Source organism: Oratosquilla oratoria, chromosome 6 (assembly GCF_046742065.1).
Source record: "Oratosquilla oratoria isolate Oo_2021 chromosome 6, ASM4674206v1, whole genome shotgun sequence".
Lineage (NCBI taxonomy): Eukaryota > Metazoa > Arthropoda > Malacostraca > Stomatopoda > Squillidae > Oratosquilla > Oratosquilla oratoria.
This window is the reverse complement of record NC_134782.1, coordinates 71,187,230-71,204,518: the sequence shown is the minus strand read 5'-3', so window position 1 is coordinate 71,204,518 and position 17,289 is coordinate 71,187,230. Positions and strand designations below refer to the sequence as shown.

Below are 17,289 nucleotides of genomic sequence, written 5' to 3'. Positions count from 1 at the left end.
TAACATACATATATACAAATACCAAAAGGACTTTTCCTTCCTTAGAAGGGGTAGAAACCCACCATGGGACAGAAACAATATAGTAAGATACAGCATCCCTAAAGCAGGACTGACCTGACACTTAAAACTGGTTTACCCCTATTACTTCATTACATGACAACCCCTCCCCTCCTCATCCCATCTAGAAATTACAGAGGAGACAAGAAGAAATTCCTTAATGCCATGTCAATTTATTCATTCACAATCTTTCTCTCATAACAACTATCTCATCCCCATCTCCCTTCCCTGCTCAAAAGACATTCCTTTTGTACCCAAGGCCCCCTTCATCCCATCCATCCTTCCCATTTTCAGTTTCCCTTCAACTTCACTCTATCCACTACATCATCCATTAATGCCCTTTCAACCACCCACCCCTCCATCATGCTTTCCCACATATATTTATATATTCATGCTTGTCTCTCTCTTCTTGAACACTATGTCTGCAATGATTACCTCCCTTTCTAAACACATCTCTAACATCTTTATACCATTATAATTTTTACCTAAAATCCTATCAGCTAATTTCCTACTCTGATATGGAGATCCCCCAATACCATTACATTTACATTTCTCCCAAATCTCTCTATAAAGTCATCTATGTACATACATACATACATATACCAAGGCTTTTTCCCCCTTACAAGGGAGGTAGCCAAAAAGGGAAAGGCATAAAATCATTTCCACCCATTCCATCCCTGAATACACTCCACACCCCTCCACCCTCCCTCTTATCTGAGCACCTCCTGGATGACGGGTCATCCCTGCACCTTGTCCACTGCCCTGGGTCAGAAGCAGTGTCGCAAGACACAGCACATCCACAGCAAGGCTGCTTCATTAAAAGTCATCTATGTAAATCCAAAAAGCCTCTCTTTCCTCTTCTCTTTTGTCACTACCAAGACCATATGCATTCACAAAAATTCATATCTCCCCTCCCAATTTCACCTTCGCCCACATTATCTTGATGATTCTTCCCTCCACTCCAACTCCACTTTCCTGTCTCATCACTTACCAACAATGCCACTCCTTCCCTCCTTTGCCCTCTTATCACTCCTGATAATCTGCCAACCACAATCCCAAACTCAGACTTATCCCTCTCTTTCAACTTATGTTTCACTCAACACTAACAGATCCATCTTTCTTCTCACATACTGCCAATCATTTCCCTTTAATTTGAACTGTATTACATCCACATACACTTAATAACCCAATGACTAGTGTTCTGTTTGGAGTCCTCCCTGACCCTCTTACCCTTTGAATTTTGTAAGATCCCTAGTCTCCTCACCCCCTCCCATTTAACTGCTTTCTACAACTTGCATGGGAACACAACAGCACCTTTCTTCTTACTCTTCCCATCACCACAGGGGGAGCAGAGATAGAAAAGGTAGTCACAGATATCTATATACCAAGGGCATTTTGCCTCTTACAAGGTAGATAGCCAAGTCAAGAGGCAAGTACCTGCCCCCACCCATTTCACTCCCAAGCATTCCACTCCCATCCACCACTCTTTCTTCCCTCTCACCTTAGTTCCTCACAGATGACAGATCATCCCTCTATCCTGCCCACTACCCTGGGTCAAAAGCAATACAGCAAAACACAGCACATCCACAGGAAGGCCAATCATGCAGAAAAAGCAGACAGGGAGAAATCCCTTTGGGTTGCATCAAAATATTAGTCATACATAACCACTCCCTATCCCACCCCCTTTCTTGCATCATAGTATTATCTATATACAGCCATTCTCCACTCACCACTATCTCCTGCCTTCTCCCTTCCTTGCTCAACAGACATTTCCCTCTTGCTCAATGCCTCTTTAAATCCATCCATTTCATCCTTGGTTGTCCCCTCAGGTTCACTCCCCTCCACCTCTGCCTTCCACACCCCTTTTACTAATATTTTTTTTCACTCATTCTTTCCATATATCCTATCTGCCATCTTCTTTTCCACTCCCATTCTCCTCACCTCCTCGTTTCTCATTCTATCCAATTTAGTAACCCCTACCATACTTCTCAGACATTTCATTTCAAACACATTCAAACTTTTCCTCTGCCTCTCTTAACCTTCTTGGTATGATGATGCATACATAGGTGTTATGAGGCATGTGTGGGTACACGAGGATACCATCATCGGCATTTTGATTATATATTTTTTTTGTAGTTGTACGTGAGTTACCCCTGTATTCTGTGAGCTGGTTTGATCATGTTTTCTGTGTTTATTATTACTCAGAGTAAAAGAGAATGAGTAATACAGCAGTGACTTTATATTTTATAATGCAAGTAGTGTGATGTATTGTACATATGGCAGCCAATGCTCTGTGCTAGAATTTGACATATACTGAAGTGATTAGATTCCAAGTGTTTGCCCCATACAATGCCATCAGCACAATCACCTCTTCATACAATCTCCTCTTTGCATCCATTCTCAGATGCCTATTTCTCATAATATTTTTCAATCCCCCAAGACATTTACTTGCTTCTCTCAATCTACACTTTACCTACAACCCCACTCCTCTCTTTCCCGCCACATGCAACCCCAAATACCTAAAGCTATCCACTTCCTCCATCCTCTCCTTTTAGACTTACTTTCAATTCATTGTCATCCTTTGTATATCTCATCACCTTGCTTTTACCCATATTAATTTTCAACTTTCTCCTATCAAATACCTTCCCAAACTCTGTCACTAACTCCCTTCATCCTTCCTCTGACCCTGCCACAAGTGCAGTGGCATCAACAAACAACTGGCTCACTTCCCATTTTTCTCTTTTTTCTTTAACAATCTCCAGTCCCCTACCCATTACTCTAGACCAGTGGTTCTTAACCTTTTTACTACCACGGCCCCTCTAGGCGCTGTTCTTTTCCTCCATGCCCCCCTTGGACCTATAGACCCCCCCCCTTGCAGGGAGGGGTGGTCAATAAATTGGAAAACTTGTATGGCTGGGAGACTTTTGAAAATAAAGAGTTAGTGATGACAATACTTCTGCATTATCTCATAAACTTACCTCTACATTACTGACCCATTTCTTGTCAAGAAAATAACACATAACTGGTCAATTTTCTACTTTTCTCCTGAGCCTCTCACATCCCCCTGAAAATCACTTACGCCTCCCTAGGGGGGTGCGCCCCCCAGGTTAAGAACCACTGCTCTAGACTTTATCTCCTACACCACCCCATCCATGTACACACTAAACAGCCATGGGGTCACGACATATTCCTGACGCAGTCCCACATTTACCTCAAACCACTCACTCTCTCCATTTTCAATTCTAATACAGGTTCTATTACTCTAATAAAAACTCTTGACTGCCCTTAACAGCTTTCTCCCAATCCCATATATCTGCAAAACTTCCTACAGTTCCTTCCCATCTACCTTGTCATAAATCTTTTCCAAATCCATAAAGGCCCAAAAAACATCCTTACCTTTTCCTAAAGCTTTCTCACATATCTTTCTTATCACAAAAATATGATCCATGCAACCCCTACCTTTCCTAAACTCACACTGTTCCTCACCAATTACTTCCTCTGTTCCTGTCCTAATCCTCTCAATTAAAACCCTCCCATAACCCTTCTCAACTACACTCCACAGACCAATCCCTCTGAAACTCCTATACTCATATGTGTCCCATTTTTCCTTGTAAAGCAGAACTATTCATGCACTCCTCCAGTCGTCCAGCATTCTACCCTCCCTTACAGATTAAACAATCTCACTATCCAGTCCACTATTAATGTACCTCCTTTCTTTACACACTCCATATGGCATCCATCTAACCCAGGTACCTTACTTGTTCTCATCATTTACAGAGCTACTTGCACCTTTTCTTTACTTATTTCTCCATTATTTTCTCCCATCCCTGTTTTTTTTCTTAGCACCTCCCACTAATACCACCAATCCCTCCCTATCCTCCTCCACATTCAAAAATCTCTCTAAAATACTATGCCCATCTTGCTCTTACCACCTCCTTTTCTGTTAAGATCTGTCCATCTGCATCTTTTACCTTTTCTTCTCTACTTGACTCACCTCCCCTTTCTCTCTTGATTTTCTTCCAAAACATCTATTTATTGGTTTCAAAATACTCTGTCATATTCCTCCCCCATTAAACAACCTCACTAGCCAGTTCACTATTACTGTATTTCCTTTCTTCATACATTCTGCACGACACCCATCTAACCCAGGTGCCTTACATGCTCTCATAATTTTCAAAACTACTTGCATTTCATCTCTTCTCATTTCCCCTTCATTTTCCTCTCCCATCAGTCATTTTCTTAGCACCTCCCACTGCCACCACCAATCCCTCTTTATCCACTTCCACATTCAACAGCTCTCTAAAATACTCTGCCCACCTTCCCCTTACCACCACCTCTTCTGTTAATATCTGCCCATTTGCACCTTTTCTTCTCTACTTGACTTGCCTCCCCTTCCTCTCTTAACTTCCTTCCAAACCATCTTTTTATTTAATCTTTATTTTGTCATATTCCTCTTCCATTCTACATCTGCTCTCCTTTTTGCCTCCTCTTTCAAAGATATGGAGAAGAATAAATTCAAGAGGACACCATAAAAAAAGGAAGTGGTCTAAAAGCATGTCATCATTATTTTATGAGTTGAGATTTCATTCTATTACAAAGGAATGATGTGTGGCTCTGGTCTTTGGGGTCATCCTGCCACAAAAACAGTCAATACAGCATTGACTGTATGTTGCCAAGCAGTCAGGACCCAAACACAGACAAAACAAATGGATAATAGTAATAAACTCACCTGATTTGGTATTGCTGAACCATTATGATATTCCACTGCATTAAGTGATGTGTTAGAGGAGGCCCGTGATCCTTGTGAGAGTGTGTCATTTAGTGTCACAGAGCCCAACATGCCACTGTCACTAGCATCAGCACGTTTCCGTAGTTTTTGCATCTCTCTGGTCAAATCCTACATGAGAAGGAGTATGTGTTAGAGCAGAGGTGGGGAACCTGCGGCCTTCCGGGCCATCAAGTGCGGCCTTCTGCGGCCTTTGATATACATATTATTTTTTTTAAAGACCTTGAATATTTTTTAAGTCTGAAATCATTATACACCTGAAACTTATAATATCATAAAAGGGATAAAATAATTGAAAAAAAAAAGAATAATAATAATAATTTGTTCAGTGCGTCCTCTATGTGGGTAAGGTGGCCTTCATGCACAAAAAGGTTCCCCACCCCTGTGTTAGAGTATACACACACAGATATACCAACGGCTTTTTTCCACTTACAAGGGAGATAGCCAAAAACCAAAGGCATAAAATCCACTCCCACCCATTCCATCCTCACATACTTCACTCTCATTCACCCCCCCTCCCTCCCTCTTATCTTGGCTCCTCCTAGATGATGGGTCAACCCTGCATTTTGCCCCCCCCCTTTTTTTTTCTTTGTCTTGTCTTATCTATTAGATTAGTAATGTTTTTATTTAATTTCTTTGAATGTTTATTCTCTTGTTCTGTAAGGCTGTTTCTTTTTTAAAGTGACCCATTATCTGGAAGGAGCTGGGATGAGAGGGAGGGAGGGGGATGAATGGGAATGGAGTGTGTGGGGATGGAATGGATGGGAGTGGATTTTATGCCTTTGTTTTTTGGCTAACTCATACATATATATATATACAGCCACTATCCGAGTTACGACCTAGATAGGTTCCGACCAACCAGTCGTAAGTCAGATTGGTCATAAGTCGGATTCTATCCAAAATGGCCAACACAAGGGTTCTACTCTAGGATACATGATATCAATCTGTTGCATATTTAAGTAACTTTTTCTATTGAATACTATTAAATACAAGCTGTTTACTGTTTATTTGTCAATGCTTTTTATTTTTATTTTTATAATTTTTTCTATTTTTTTCAATGTTTTAATACTGTACTGTATTTCAGTATATATACGTATGCAGGTACTGTATGTATATACTATACCTGTATACACACACACACACGTATTAAATATAACCTTGCTTACCATTTTTAAGTTTTTTAAATTGTAATTTCCTTTTAATAATTTTTTCTTAGTTCTTCAATTGTTGTATGTACTCTAAATATATGTATATTTTAAGATCTATTTTTCTCATCCATTTCAATCCATTCTAAGTGTGAGATATAGGTACAGTACATTTATCTCTGTATACAGCATTGAGTAAAAGCAGCAACGACTGCAACAGCACTGTAGGAGAGAAGCCAAACGCAGAGTATGGGATCCAATGTGTTTAACGTTGTGCTCAGCAGGGCTTCTCCCGAAATAACATAGTGGACTTTTTTAAGGCTATCGACCCATAAGGGGGTCATTAACCCCTTCCATACGGTGCCGCACACGTAGGCGTCATGGACTTAGATCTCGGTGGCAGCAGCCAATGCCAGCCGTACGACGTGTCGCAATAATAATCGCATCATAAAATATAGTCACCGCTTATATCGATCGTTCTCTCTTCACCCGTGAATTTTGGTAACCATAGAAAATGCGATTACAAAAGAATTAGAAAGAATGTCATTATGGAGGGGCGACTACAATAAATATAATCAAGACGCCGATATGGCAGCCTCGCGAATACACTCGCTCCCCATGACGCCTACGTGTGCGGCCCCGTATGGAAGGGGTTAAGCCTGGTGTGAAGTTGTTCAGTCTCTACTAGTTTCATGTTCGTTTCTCCCCGCAAGCTCGGGTTATATAAGAAGTCAGATGTTTGTCCACTACGTTATTTCTGAAGAAGCCCTGGTGGGCGAAACGTTAAATACATTGGATCCAATACTCTGCATTTGGCTTCTCTCCTACAGTTGTATATAGTATTGTTTTCAGTTGCTTAGTTAATATGATATGGTAAGTTAAAGAAAGAAAATACTTATTATAGTGTATTCATATTAGTAAACTCATAATAGGCATCAGCTAGATGTGGTCGTAAGTACATAAATATCCTTTATCCATAATTTATCAAACTCTTCCACAAATGCCTTAGCTGCAGGCGCATCACTGCTAGCAGCCTCACCTTTCGACAACACATGGTGAACCTGGTAACGCTCTCGAAAGCAACGAAACCACCCAGCACTCACTATGAACTCATGTGAAGCGTATTCTTCACCTGCACGTTCTTTCAACATGTGAAATTAACTTGTATCCTTACTTTGCACTGCTTGCAACGTCACTCTCACATTTCTTTGCCTATTATCTTCCAACCACATGTATAGCAACTTTTCCATCTCTGCCATAACTGCCGTACGCGATGCCGGTTGCCACAACTATCTTACACGCTGTGCTGACATGTACAGTAAACTCATAATAGGCATCTGCTAGATGTGGTTGTAAGTACGGGTGGTCGTAACTCGCATACGTTGTAACTCGGATAGTGACTGTATATATATATATATATATATATATATATATATATATATATATATATATATATATAACAGATAGTCGTCGACTTATGACCTATCTGACATACGACTGTTCGACTTTACGACCGTCACCACCCATCTGCATAATATATATATACAATAAAAGCCCTTGTATCCGGCATTCTATTAATCGGCAACTTCAAGTATCCAGCATATTTTTTCCAAGCATTAAAATATATGAAAATCTACATATACATAAAATCAATACAAATTGGTTCCAACTCCCATGGTGAAGAGGAAGATGACCCAGAGCTCAAAGTTTCATGGATAGATGCAGCAAAAGGTTTAGCAGTTTTTGTTAAGTTTGCTGAACAATACATTTACATGACCACGTGTGATGTCATGGCCGTTCCCTGCATTCAAAATGAGTTTTTGTTGCAAAGAGGCAAGAGTTGAAAGCAGACTGACATTAGTTTATGAAAGGTGGACAGATGTATAAGGCTAAGAAAAGTGTACACCTGACAAGTGAGACGAGTGATAATGACTAGGCAGTTCGTTGTTGACCGCTGCGTTTGATCGCCGCGCTCATAGGAAGTACGAGAAGTACACTGTAACATTACAAAATGTATACAGTATAATTGTTAAGATTTGGTGCTTTTATGGTTTATTGGTGTAAAATTGACATGGTTAGTGAATAAAGTGACTGCTGTTATGTTTTGTTGGTGTACAACTGACATGGTTGGTGAATAAAGTAAGTGAATATAGACTTTATTATCCCTTCAAGTATCTGGAATTTTTTAATATCTGGCATGCTTTAGGGTCCCACTGATGCCAGATACAAGGGCTTTTACTGTAATATGCACTTATTAGTTCGTATTTTCCAGTGCTACCCTCCTACCCGCCTCTCCATCTCTCAACGCATGATAGTGCTGCTGCTCACTCACTCAGTGTCTCACTGACACTTTGTTCATCATAGTGCTAACATCCTCTGTGTCCACCAAAAAGTTATATTATAAAATACCCCCAAGATGGCTCCCAAGAAGGAATTACCTTTGTCCACTCCCAAGTCAGCCAAGAAGGAAAGAAAAGCCATTGATCTGGACCAAAAACTGAATGTGATTAAACAGTTTGAAGGAGGAAAAAAGTGAAAGCAATCACACGTGATATGCAGTTATCACATTCAACCATGTCAATGATCTTGAAAGACAAAGAAAGAATTTGTGAAGCTATAAAAGGTTCTGCACCCATGCGTTCAACTGTGATAACCAAGAAATGTATGGGACCCATCCATGAAATGGAGAAATTGTTAAGTGCTTGGATGGAAGACCAAATTCAGAAAAGGACACCGTTAAGCCTGTTTACTGTACAGATGAAGGCGAAAAGTCTGTTGGAGACTTTGAAGGAACATGCTGGAGATGAATACATGCAAGATTTTGTTGCAAGTACTGGATAGATTTAAAAAAAGATTTCAACTTCATAGTGTTCGTGTGACAGGAGAAGCAGCGAGTGCAGATGAAGGAGCTAAAAAGTTTGTGGAAGTGTTTGATGAAATTATTACAGATGATGGCTATCTTCCACAGCAAATACTTAATGTAGACAAAACAGAACTGTATTGGAAGCAAATGCCATGATGCACATATATCCATAAAGAAGCTAAAGCAATGCCAGGATTTAAAGCTTACAAGGATAGGCTTATTCTTCTGCTTGACAAGATTCAAACTGAAGCCATCCTTAATTTACCATTCGGAAAACCCACGTGCATTCAAACGTAAACAAGCACACTTTGCCTGTTTACTTTTGATCAAATTGTAAGGCATGGATGACTCAGCCACTTTTTGATGACTGGTTTGTGAATTGCTTCATAACTCAAGTGTGTGAGTATTTGTTAGAAAAAGGAATTGCTTTTAAAGTTTTATTTCTGTTGGATAATGCACATGGACATCCACCTCACTTGGGTGATCTTCATTCCAATGTGAAAGTTGTTTATTTGCTGCCTAACACAACATCAATTCTTCAACCTATGGACCAAGGTTCGATTGCAACATTCAAAGCAAACTATTTGAAAATCACTTTTGCCCAAGCAATAGCTGCTATAGATGCCAACCCAGAACTAAGCCTACATCAATTTTGGAAACAATACAATGTTCATATGTGCATCAAGAATCTATCTGCTGCATGGGGGGCTGTAACTGAAAAGTGTATGAATGGAATTTGGAAAAAAAGTGTCTCATGTTATGTGCATGATTTTGCTGGATTTGACAATGAAGAACTCAATGAGATGCATGAAAAAATACTGAAATTGTCAAAAGAACTTTTATTGGAATGTGAATTAGAAGATGTGGAAGAATTATTAGATCAAGAATCCGGTGAACTAACAAATGAAAAACTAATTGAATTGGAAGAGGAACGAATGGCTGAAGAGGAGAGAAGACAGGCAGAGGAAGAAGAAGAGTTGCCAGTAAGGAAATTCACCACTAAGGGATTATCAGAAAGCTTCGCTACAATGAATAAATTCCTTAAACAGTTGGAAGAAATGGACCCCAACTTCGAACACTTTACAAGGATTGAAAGGATAAACGATGCGGTGTGTCCATATCGTGAAATTTATGATGAGAAAAAAAGCAATCAATCCAAATGAAGCTTACTATGTTCATGAAACACAACTCCACCAGTCACTCCTACTGTTGCCCCTGCTGCCACCTTACCGACTGTTACCCCACCCCCTACAACACCAACCGTTACCCCTCCTCCCACCACACCAACAGCTGACCCGGATGATCCACAGCCCAGCACCAGCTATCCAAGCTGCGACTAAATTTTGTTTGTGTCTTTGTTTTAAATTGACTTTTTGTATTTCCACAAATGTTTTCTATTTTTTTTTTTTTTTCCAACATCTTCTGTACATAATTGTATTTTTCAGCCAGCTGGCTTGGGAGCTCGCTGGCTGAGCGGGTTAGGGCGGCGTTACTTGCGGCAAAGGTCGAGGGGATGGCGGTTCGAATCCTGCCACCGGCAAAGTTGAACCAAGGGCATGGTTCATTAAATTCCATGCTACAAAGTCCTCTGTGAGGGGCACCGTCCTAGCCTTCTGATAGGGAGGAGTTTGTGACATTAAACCATATCACTGTATGATTTTTATGTTTACAATATTAAACCAATTGTAGTAACTTTACTAGGGGTGATCAGAAAGTAATGACAGTCGGACTCGTAGCTGAGAGACTATAAGTGTTGGGGGGGCGGGGAGCAAGGGGCAGCAAGTGTTGCCTGTTGTTACATGTTTGAGCTTGTCGCTGTTTGTCTAGCTTACATTTTATCGTTGCGCTGTGCGATTGCGTCATTGTTGGTTTGCCTCTCTAACAGGAAACATGGATTTTTCGAAAGAAGGCTGCAGATTCTACACCTTCACAAGGTGGAAACTCGGGAAAAAAGCAATGGAGATCAGAGAGGAATTGTTGCAAGTTTTTCCCGAGTCTACTCCATCACTGGAAACTGTTTCCCGCTGGATTCGAGCTTTCGCAGCCGGAAAATTGCAGCTAGAAGATGATCATCGTCCTGGCCGCCCTCGGACATCCGTGACCGAAGCAACGACGGTCCGTGCGCAGGCCATCATTGACGAAGATCCAACTGTTACTCTTCGATTCTTATCCTTGGAGCTCGGTGTCAGTTATGGGAGCGCACATGACATCGTGCATGAACACTTAGGGCTGAGGAAGAAGTGTGCTCGATGGATACCTCATTTGCTTACGGAAGAGCAGAAGAGCGAACGGGTGCGGATTTGTCGTCTATGGCTGGCTGAATTCGAGCCAAATGGTCCGAAACGATTCTCAGATGTAGCTACCAGAGATGAGTGTTGGATTTCTTTCTTCACCACCAGAGACGAGCAGTCTAACATGGTGTGGTTGAGTGATGAAGAACCTCGACCTCAGATTCTGAAGGAAGGATTTTGCAGCAGGAAGCGCCTTTTCACCATCTTCTTCAATTCACAAGGACCAATGTGTGTGGATGTAATGCCTCAACAGTGTACTATCACAGCCCAGTACTACACTGATCACGTCCTTCCTCGAGTCCTGGAATATCAGGCCAAGACTGCACCAACCCGTCGCCGATCGCGCCTTTTGCTGCACCATGACAATGCTGCCCCCCACAAAGCTCGCCTCACTGTGCAGTTCCTGGAGCAGCAGGGGATCACACTTCTCCCCCACCCACCCTACTCGCCTGACCTTGCTCCCTGTGATTTTTGGTTGTTTCCAAAGATCAAGGGTGCGATCGCAGGGAAGCTGTTTCATCGCATCCAAGATCTGGCGCGAGCAGTCAATTCAGAGCTACGAGGTATATCGGCTTCTGAGTACCGTGAGTGCTTCATGAAGTGGCGAAAGAGGATGGAACATTGCATAGAGGCAGGAGGGGAGTACTTTGAAGGAATGTAGGCCACTATTTGGATTTACCTCTGTACCGTGAAAATATATGGTATCACTGTCATTACTTTTTGATCACCCCTTGTAATATTCTGTGTTTGATTTAAGCCTAACTTAACTATATGAAACGGTTTGATGTTTAGAGAAACGTGTTGTAGAGACATGTTCAGAGTACTAAATAGGACTTAAATATGACAACATATATATATACAGGTAGTCAACGACTTACGACCGAGTTCTGTTCCGACAAACAGGTCGTAAGTCAATCTGGACACATGTCGGTTTTTATATATATATACAGTTTAGGAATGTCCCCTGTGGGGCTACAAGGAGAAGGATGCCTAGTCCCAATCCCCGTCCCTTTCTTCTCACCTCTTATGATCCAAGTGGAAATACTTGGTGGCAGTATTCTTTTCCCCCACCACAGGGAATAGGGGTGAAGGCTTTGGGGAAGAGGGGAATGTCTGTTGAGGAAGGACGGGAGAGGACAGAAGACGGGTGAATGGAGAATGGTTGTATATGGATGATGTTGTGATTGCATGAGGTGGAATGGGTGGGGGGATGGGGGGTGAGGTATGTGTGAGCAAAATTTGACGCAACCCGAAGGGATTTCTCCCCGTCTTCTCCTTTTATGCAATGGGGGGGACAGAGAGGGGGGGTCGCCGATTTAATGAAGTGGCCTTGCTGTGGATGTGCTGTGTCTTGCGACACTGCTTCTGACCCAGGGCAGTGGACAAAGTGCAGGGATGACCCGTCATCCAGGAGGTGCTAAGATAAGAGGGAGGGTGGAGGGGTGTGGAGTGTATTCAGGGATGGAATGGGTGGAAATGATTTTATGCCTTTTCCTTTTTGGCTACCTCCCTTGTAAGGGGGAAAAAGCCTTGGTATATGTATGTGTATATATATATATATATATATATATATGTACTGTATTTATATATATATATATGTATATATATATACAGTGGCCGCAAAATTATAGGCGCCCAAACTTTCCGCTAAACTCAAAACATGCGAAAAATACAACTATCCGCCCAAACTTTTCACTATTTTTCAATGCTAGCGTTTGTACCTGTATTTAGCCGAGACAATATGCACTACTTGGCAACTGTGTTTAGGCGCACTCGATGTCACGTGGAGTCAGTTTCTAAACATCTCTCACGGGGAGTAGTCTTTTTTTTGCGGTGGTCTCTGTTTTTGTACCTTGATATCTCAGTAATGGGAAGTGGTAACGAGCTGGAAAGGGACACAGTTGTTACAATCATAACCCTCTATAAGGAGGGTTATAAGTGTAAAGATATTGCTACTCGTGTGGGAATTGGAGTGCGTCAAGTGCAAAAGTGGACCAAGAAATTTCGAGACGGAGGAAGTGACATCATTACTACTCCAAAGCATCGCTCTGGTCGGCCAAGGAAGATACCAAATCGTACTTCTACAGTTATTAGGAGGCAGTTAGATAAAGATCCAATGCTCACAGCTCGAAAACTGAAAGAAAATAACCCTGCACTGCTGCATGATGTGTCTGTAAGATGTATTTCTGATCATTTAGCCAAAGATTTACAATACAGTAGTTGCTGTGCTAAAGTTCTTCCCCTCCTAAGTGCAAAAAACATACGTGATCGCATAGCATTTTGCAAGAAATATAAGGACTGGTCCTTAGAAGACTGGAAACGAGTATTGTGGAGTGATAAGTCAACGTTTGTGGTGTCATCAAGCTGCAGGTCGAAGCGTGTGAGGCGCCCCAGGGGGTCTGACCCTAATGACCCTCGCTGTACAGCTAAAGTGGTGAAACATGCTGCAAGTGTTATGGTGTGGGGATGCTTTGCATTTGGTGGAGTTGGCAATTTAGTGTTTCTTGCACAAAATGAGAGTGTAAATCAGCACACTTATTTCGAGTTATTGTGTGATAACCTGCCTGAAAGTTTTGAAAAGTGCAATGCTAGTTGGTTTATGCAGGACAGAGCTCGTGACCTCAGCTCAGTCCGCTCGTGACCTCAGCTAGAGACCTCGTTTTTCTGCACAGACACCAGCTAGCGAATACCTGTGAATTTTATATCTCCGAATAGTGTTAAGTGATTGTGTTGTGTTTTTGTAATTGTATACGTATAGCGCTATACAGTTACAGATATAAGATAAAGTGCAGTGTTCTATTTAAATTCAAAACAGTTTTCTGTTACCGTACTCCAAAGGTAGGAGAAATAGTATAAGGTAAGCAGAGTAAGCTTCGCGTATTTAGTTTATTAGAGACCGCTTTGATTTTTTGTTGTTGTTGATTTGTATTTCCTCTTTGCCGTTTTTATTGCTAAAGGGGGAGCGAAATGGCTTGTGAAGGTTGCGTGAACCTAGAGGTCCATCTCAGGATGTGTGAGGAGGAAATTCGTCTTCTCAGGAGTGCGCTCCGTGAGAAGAGTGAACCCTCCCCACAACCCAAAGAGAGTTCCACTTCTTCACCTACTGTCACTGCCGTGAGCGAGTGGCGCTCCGTGGGGTCCTGTTTGTCGAGCCCGCGTTCGGTAGACGTGTGCCCTGTGGAGCAACCGCTGGCTCTAGCCAATCGTTTTGCTCTACTGGAGGATGAAGTGGCTGAAAACCAGGAGTTCTTGGTGGTGGGGGACTCCATGGTTCGAGGCTATGACGACATCCTGCAGCGAAAGACTAAGCGACGTTGCAAGCTTGTATGTCAACCGGGCCGTGGGATCGTTGATTGTACCCGGTCCATTAGGGAGCAAGGACGGAAGAGCACGGTTACGATTGTTCATACGGGAAGTAACGATGTAGGTAGGGTGAGATCAGAGGAGCTTGTTCGGAATTACAAGGTCCTCCTTCAGGAGATGAAGGAATGTGGGAGCCGTCACGTAGTCTGTGGGATCCTCCCGAGGATCTACGCAGGCTCGTGTTGGAACAGTAGAGCCATAGGGATCAATGATAGGATATCGCAGTTGTGCACACAATTGGGATACCACTTTCTTGATCCTTGGTATCTCTTTTCTAGGCGCCATGACCTTTACGCTTCTGATGGGATCCACCTTACCCGCAGAGGCAAAGATGTTCTTACAAACCTCATTGTGGGAGTTTGTAATGAACTAGCTCCTTTTTTAGGGTAGAAGCCCAAAGGGAAGGGGAAATAGAATGTACTTGGGAAAACAGTGTAGAGTATAGCATTAATGTAGAACAATGTACCAGTATAGGGCAAAATATAATTTTAGGATATAATGTCACTAGAGGACGAAATGTCACATTAGGATATAATGTCATAGGACAAAATGTTGCAATGGGATGTAATGACAGTGGAGGACAAAAGATCACGATGGGAAGTAATGATAGTGAACAAAATATCACGATAGGATGTAATGATAATGGAGGAGAAAATATCACGGTAGGATATAATGTCAGTGAAGGCCAAAATATAATTTTAGGAAGGGATACCGGACAGAATGTCAATGAAGGCCAAAATATCATGATAGGATGTAATGTTGCTAGAGGACGAAATGTCACATTAGGATGTAATGTCATAGGACAAAATGTCACAATGGGATGTAATGACAGTGGAGGACAAAAGATCACGATGGGAAATAATGATAGTGGAGAACAAAATATCACGATAGGATGTAATGATAATGGAGGAGAAAATATCACGGTAGGATATAATGTCAGTGAAGGACAAAATAAAATTTTAGGAAGGGATACCGGACAGAATGTCAATGAAGGCCAAAATATCAAGATAGGATGTAATGACAGTGGAAGACAAAAGATCACGATGGGATGTAATTATAGTGGAGGAAAAAATATCACGGTAGGATATAATGTCACTGGAGGACAAAATATAATTTTAGAAAGGGATGCCGGACATAATGTCACTGAACGACGGGAGGGCGGCGTGAATCACGGTGACGTAGGGGGACAAAATGTACAAAATAGATTGGATGACAATGATCGACCAGATGTCCAGGATGGGGGAAATGTTAATTTTGATAGGAGAAATGTTAATGAGGCATTGAATGTCAATGAAGGACCAAATAATAATAATATAGAGCAAGGCATAAATAAAAAATAAAATGATAATATAAGACATGATATTGAAACTCAAAATGTGTCAAAAAGAAATAATAACGAGTTTCTTAAAACCATGTACTTTAATGCTTGTAGTATTAGGAACAAATTTCAAGAAATACAGGCGTATGTCAAAAGCGAAAATCTCGATATGATAGGAATAACTGAGACATGGTTAAATGGTACAGAGTTCGAAGCTGAATTTAATATTGCGGGATTTAAACACTTTCATCAGGATAGAAACCATAAGAAAGGTGGGGGTGTTCTATTGTACGTTAAAAACAATGTTCATGCTTGTGTTTTAGAGAAAGTGAAACAGGATGCATATGACAGTTTGTGGGTTGAGTTAACCCAAAGAAATGGACAAAAAATGAATATAGGTGTAATATATAGGCCAAAGACATTATCATTAGCAGACGACAAACTGTTATTTCAAGAACTGTCTAGTTTCTTCAACCGGGATTTATTGATAATGGGTGATTTCAATTTTACTGACATTGATTGGATGACCCTTGAACATGGCCATATAGGTAGTCGCTTGATTGATTTTCTTGGTGACAATTACTTAATTCAGCATGTAAAAGAGCCCACAAGATATGGAAACTTACTCGATCTTTTGATTACTAGCCGCGAAAGCATGGTAACTGATGTAGAAGTCGGTGAATCTGTTGCAAATAGCGATCACAACTTAGTCAGATTCAAACTCCTAAACAATTTTAGAATAGATACTTGTGCTTCTAAAATACCCGATTTCAGTAAAGCTCAGTTCATAGGACTACGTCAGGAGCTTCAGCTTACAGATTGGGAGGCAAAATTAAACGAAAGACCTGTAGATCAGATGTGGGAAATATTTCAAAATACGCTCACTAAGATGATTCAAACTTACATTCCTTTTAAGGACAGACGTCCCCCAAATCAGGCTCGCCCAAAGTGGCTCAACAAAGAAACTGAAAAAAGTATTGCTAAAAAGAGACAGGCTTATAAGAAATATAAGTGCTCGGGTGCACCTAATGACTATGAAAGTTATGTTTCAATACAGAGAGATTTAAAAAAGACAATAAGAAAAAGAAAACGACAATGCAAAATGAACATAGCTGATAAATCCAAAGAGAATCCCAAAGAATTCTATAGTTACATTAGAGATAAAAAGGTTGTTAGGAATCACATTGGTCCACTATTATCTGCTGATGGTCAACTTGAATATTCAAATGAAGGAATGTGTAATATCTTAAACAATTATTTTAGCTCGGTATTCGTAAACGAAACACCTCAAAGTGAATTCCAAACTGAAACCTGTGAAAAGTCTGGGGTAAACTTACTCACTATGGTAAATATAACAAAAGAAAAAATTAAAAGGTGTATAGACAAAGTTAAAGTTAATAACACCAGGGCCTGACGGTTGGCATCCAAGAATCTTAAAGGAAATGAAAAATGAGATTGTTGTTCCA

At 41.1% G+C, this 17,289-nt stretch overlaps 1 protein-coding gene across 6 annotated transcripts in view; it reads right to left on the bottom strand.

Annotated features, from left to right (window-relative positions):
• Positions 1-17,289, bottom strand: part of LOC143026596 (coiled-coil domain-containing protein 186-like) — a 174,697-nt gene that overhangs the window by 32,383 nt on the left and 125,025 nt on the right. For all 6 annotated transcript variants that reach the window (XM_076187269.1, XM_076187267.1, XM_076187268.1 and 3 more), the window contains exon 13: positions 4,787-4,954. In XM_076187269.1, the coding sequence (XP_076043384.1) occupies positions 4,787-4,954 (168 nt within the window). The remainder of the gene's footprint in view (positions 1-4,786; positions 4,955-17,289) is intronic.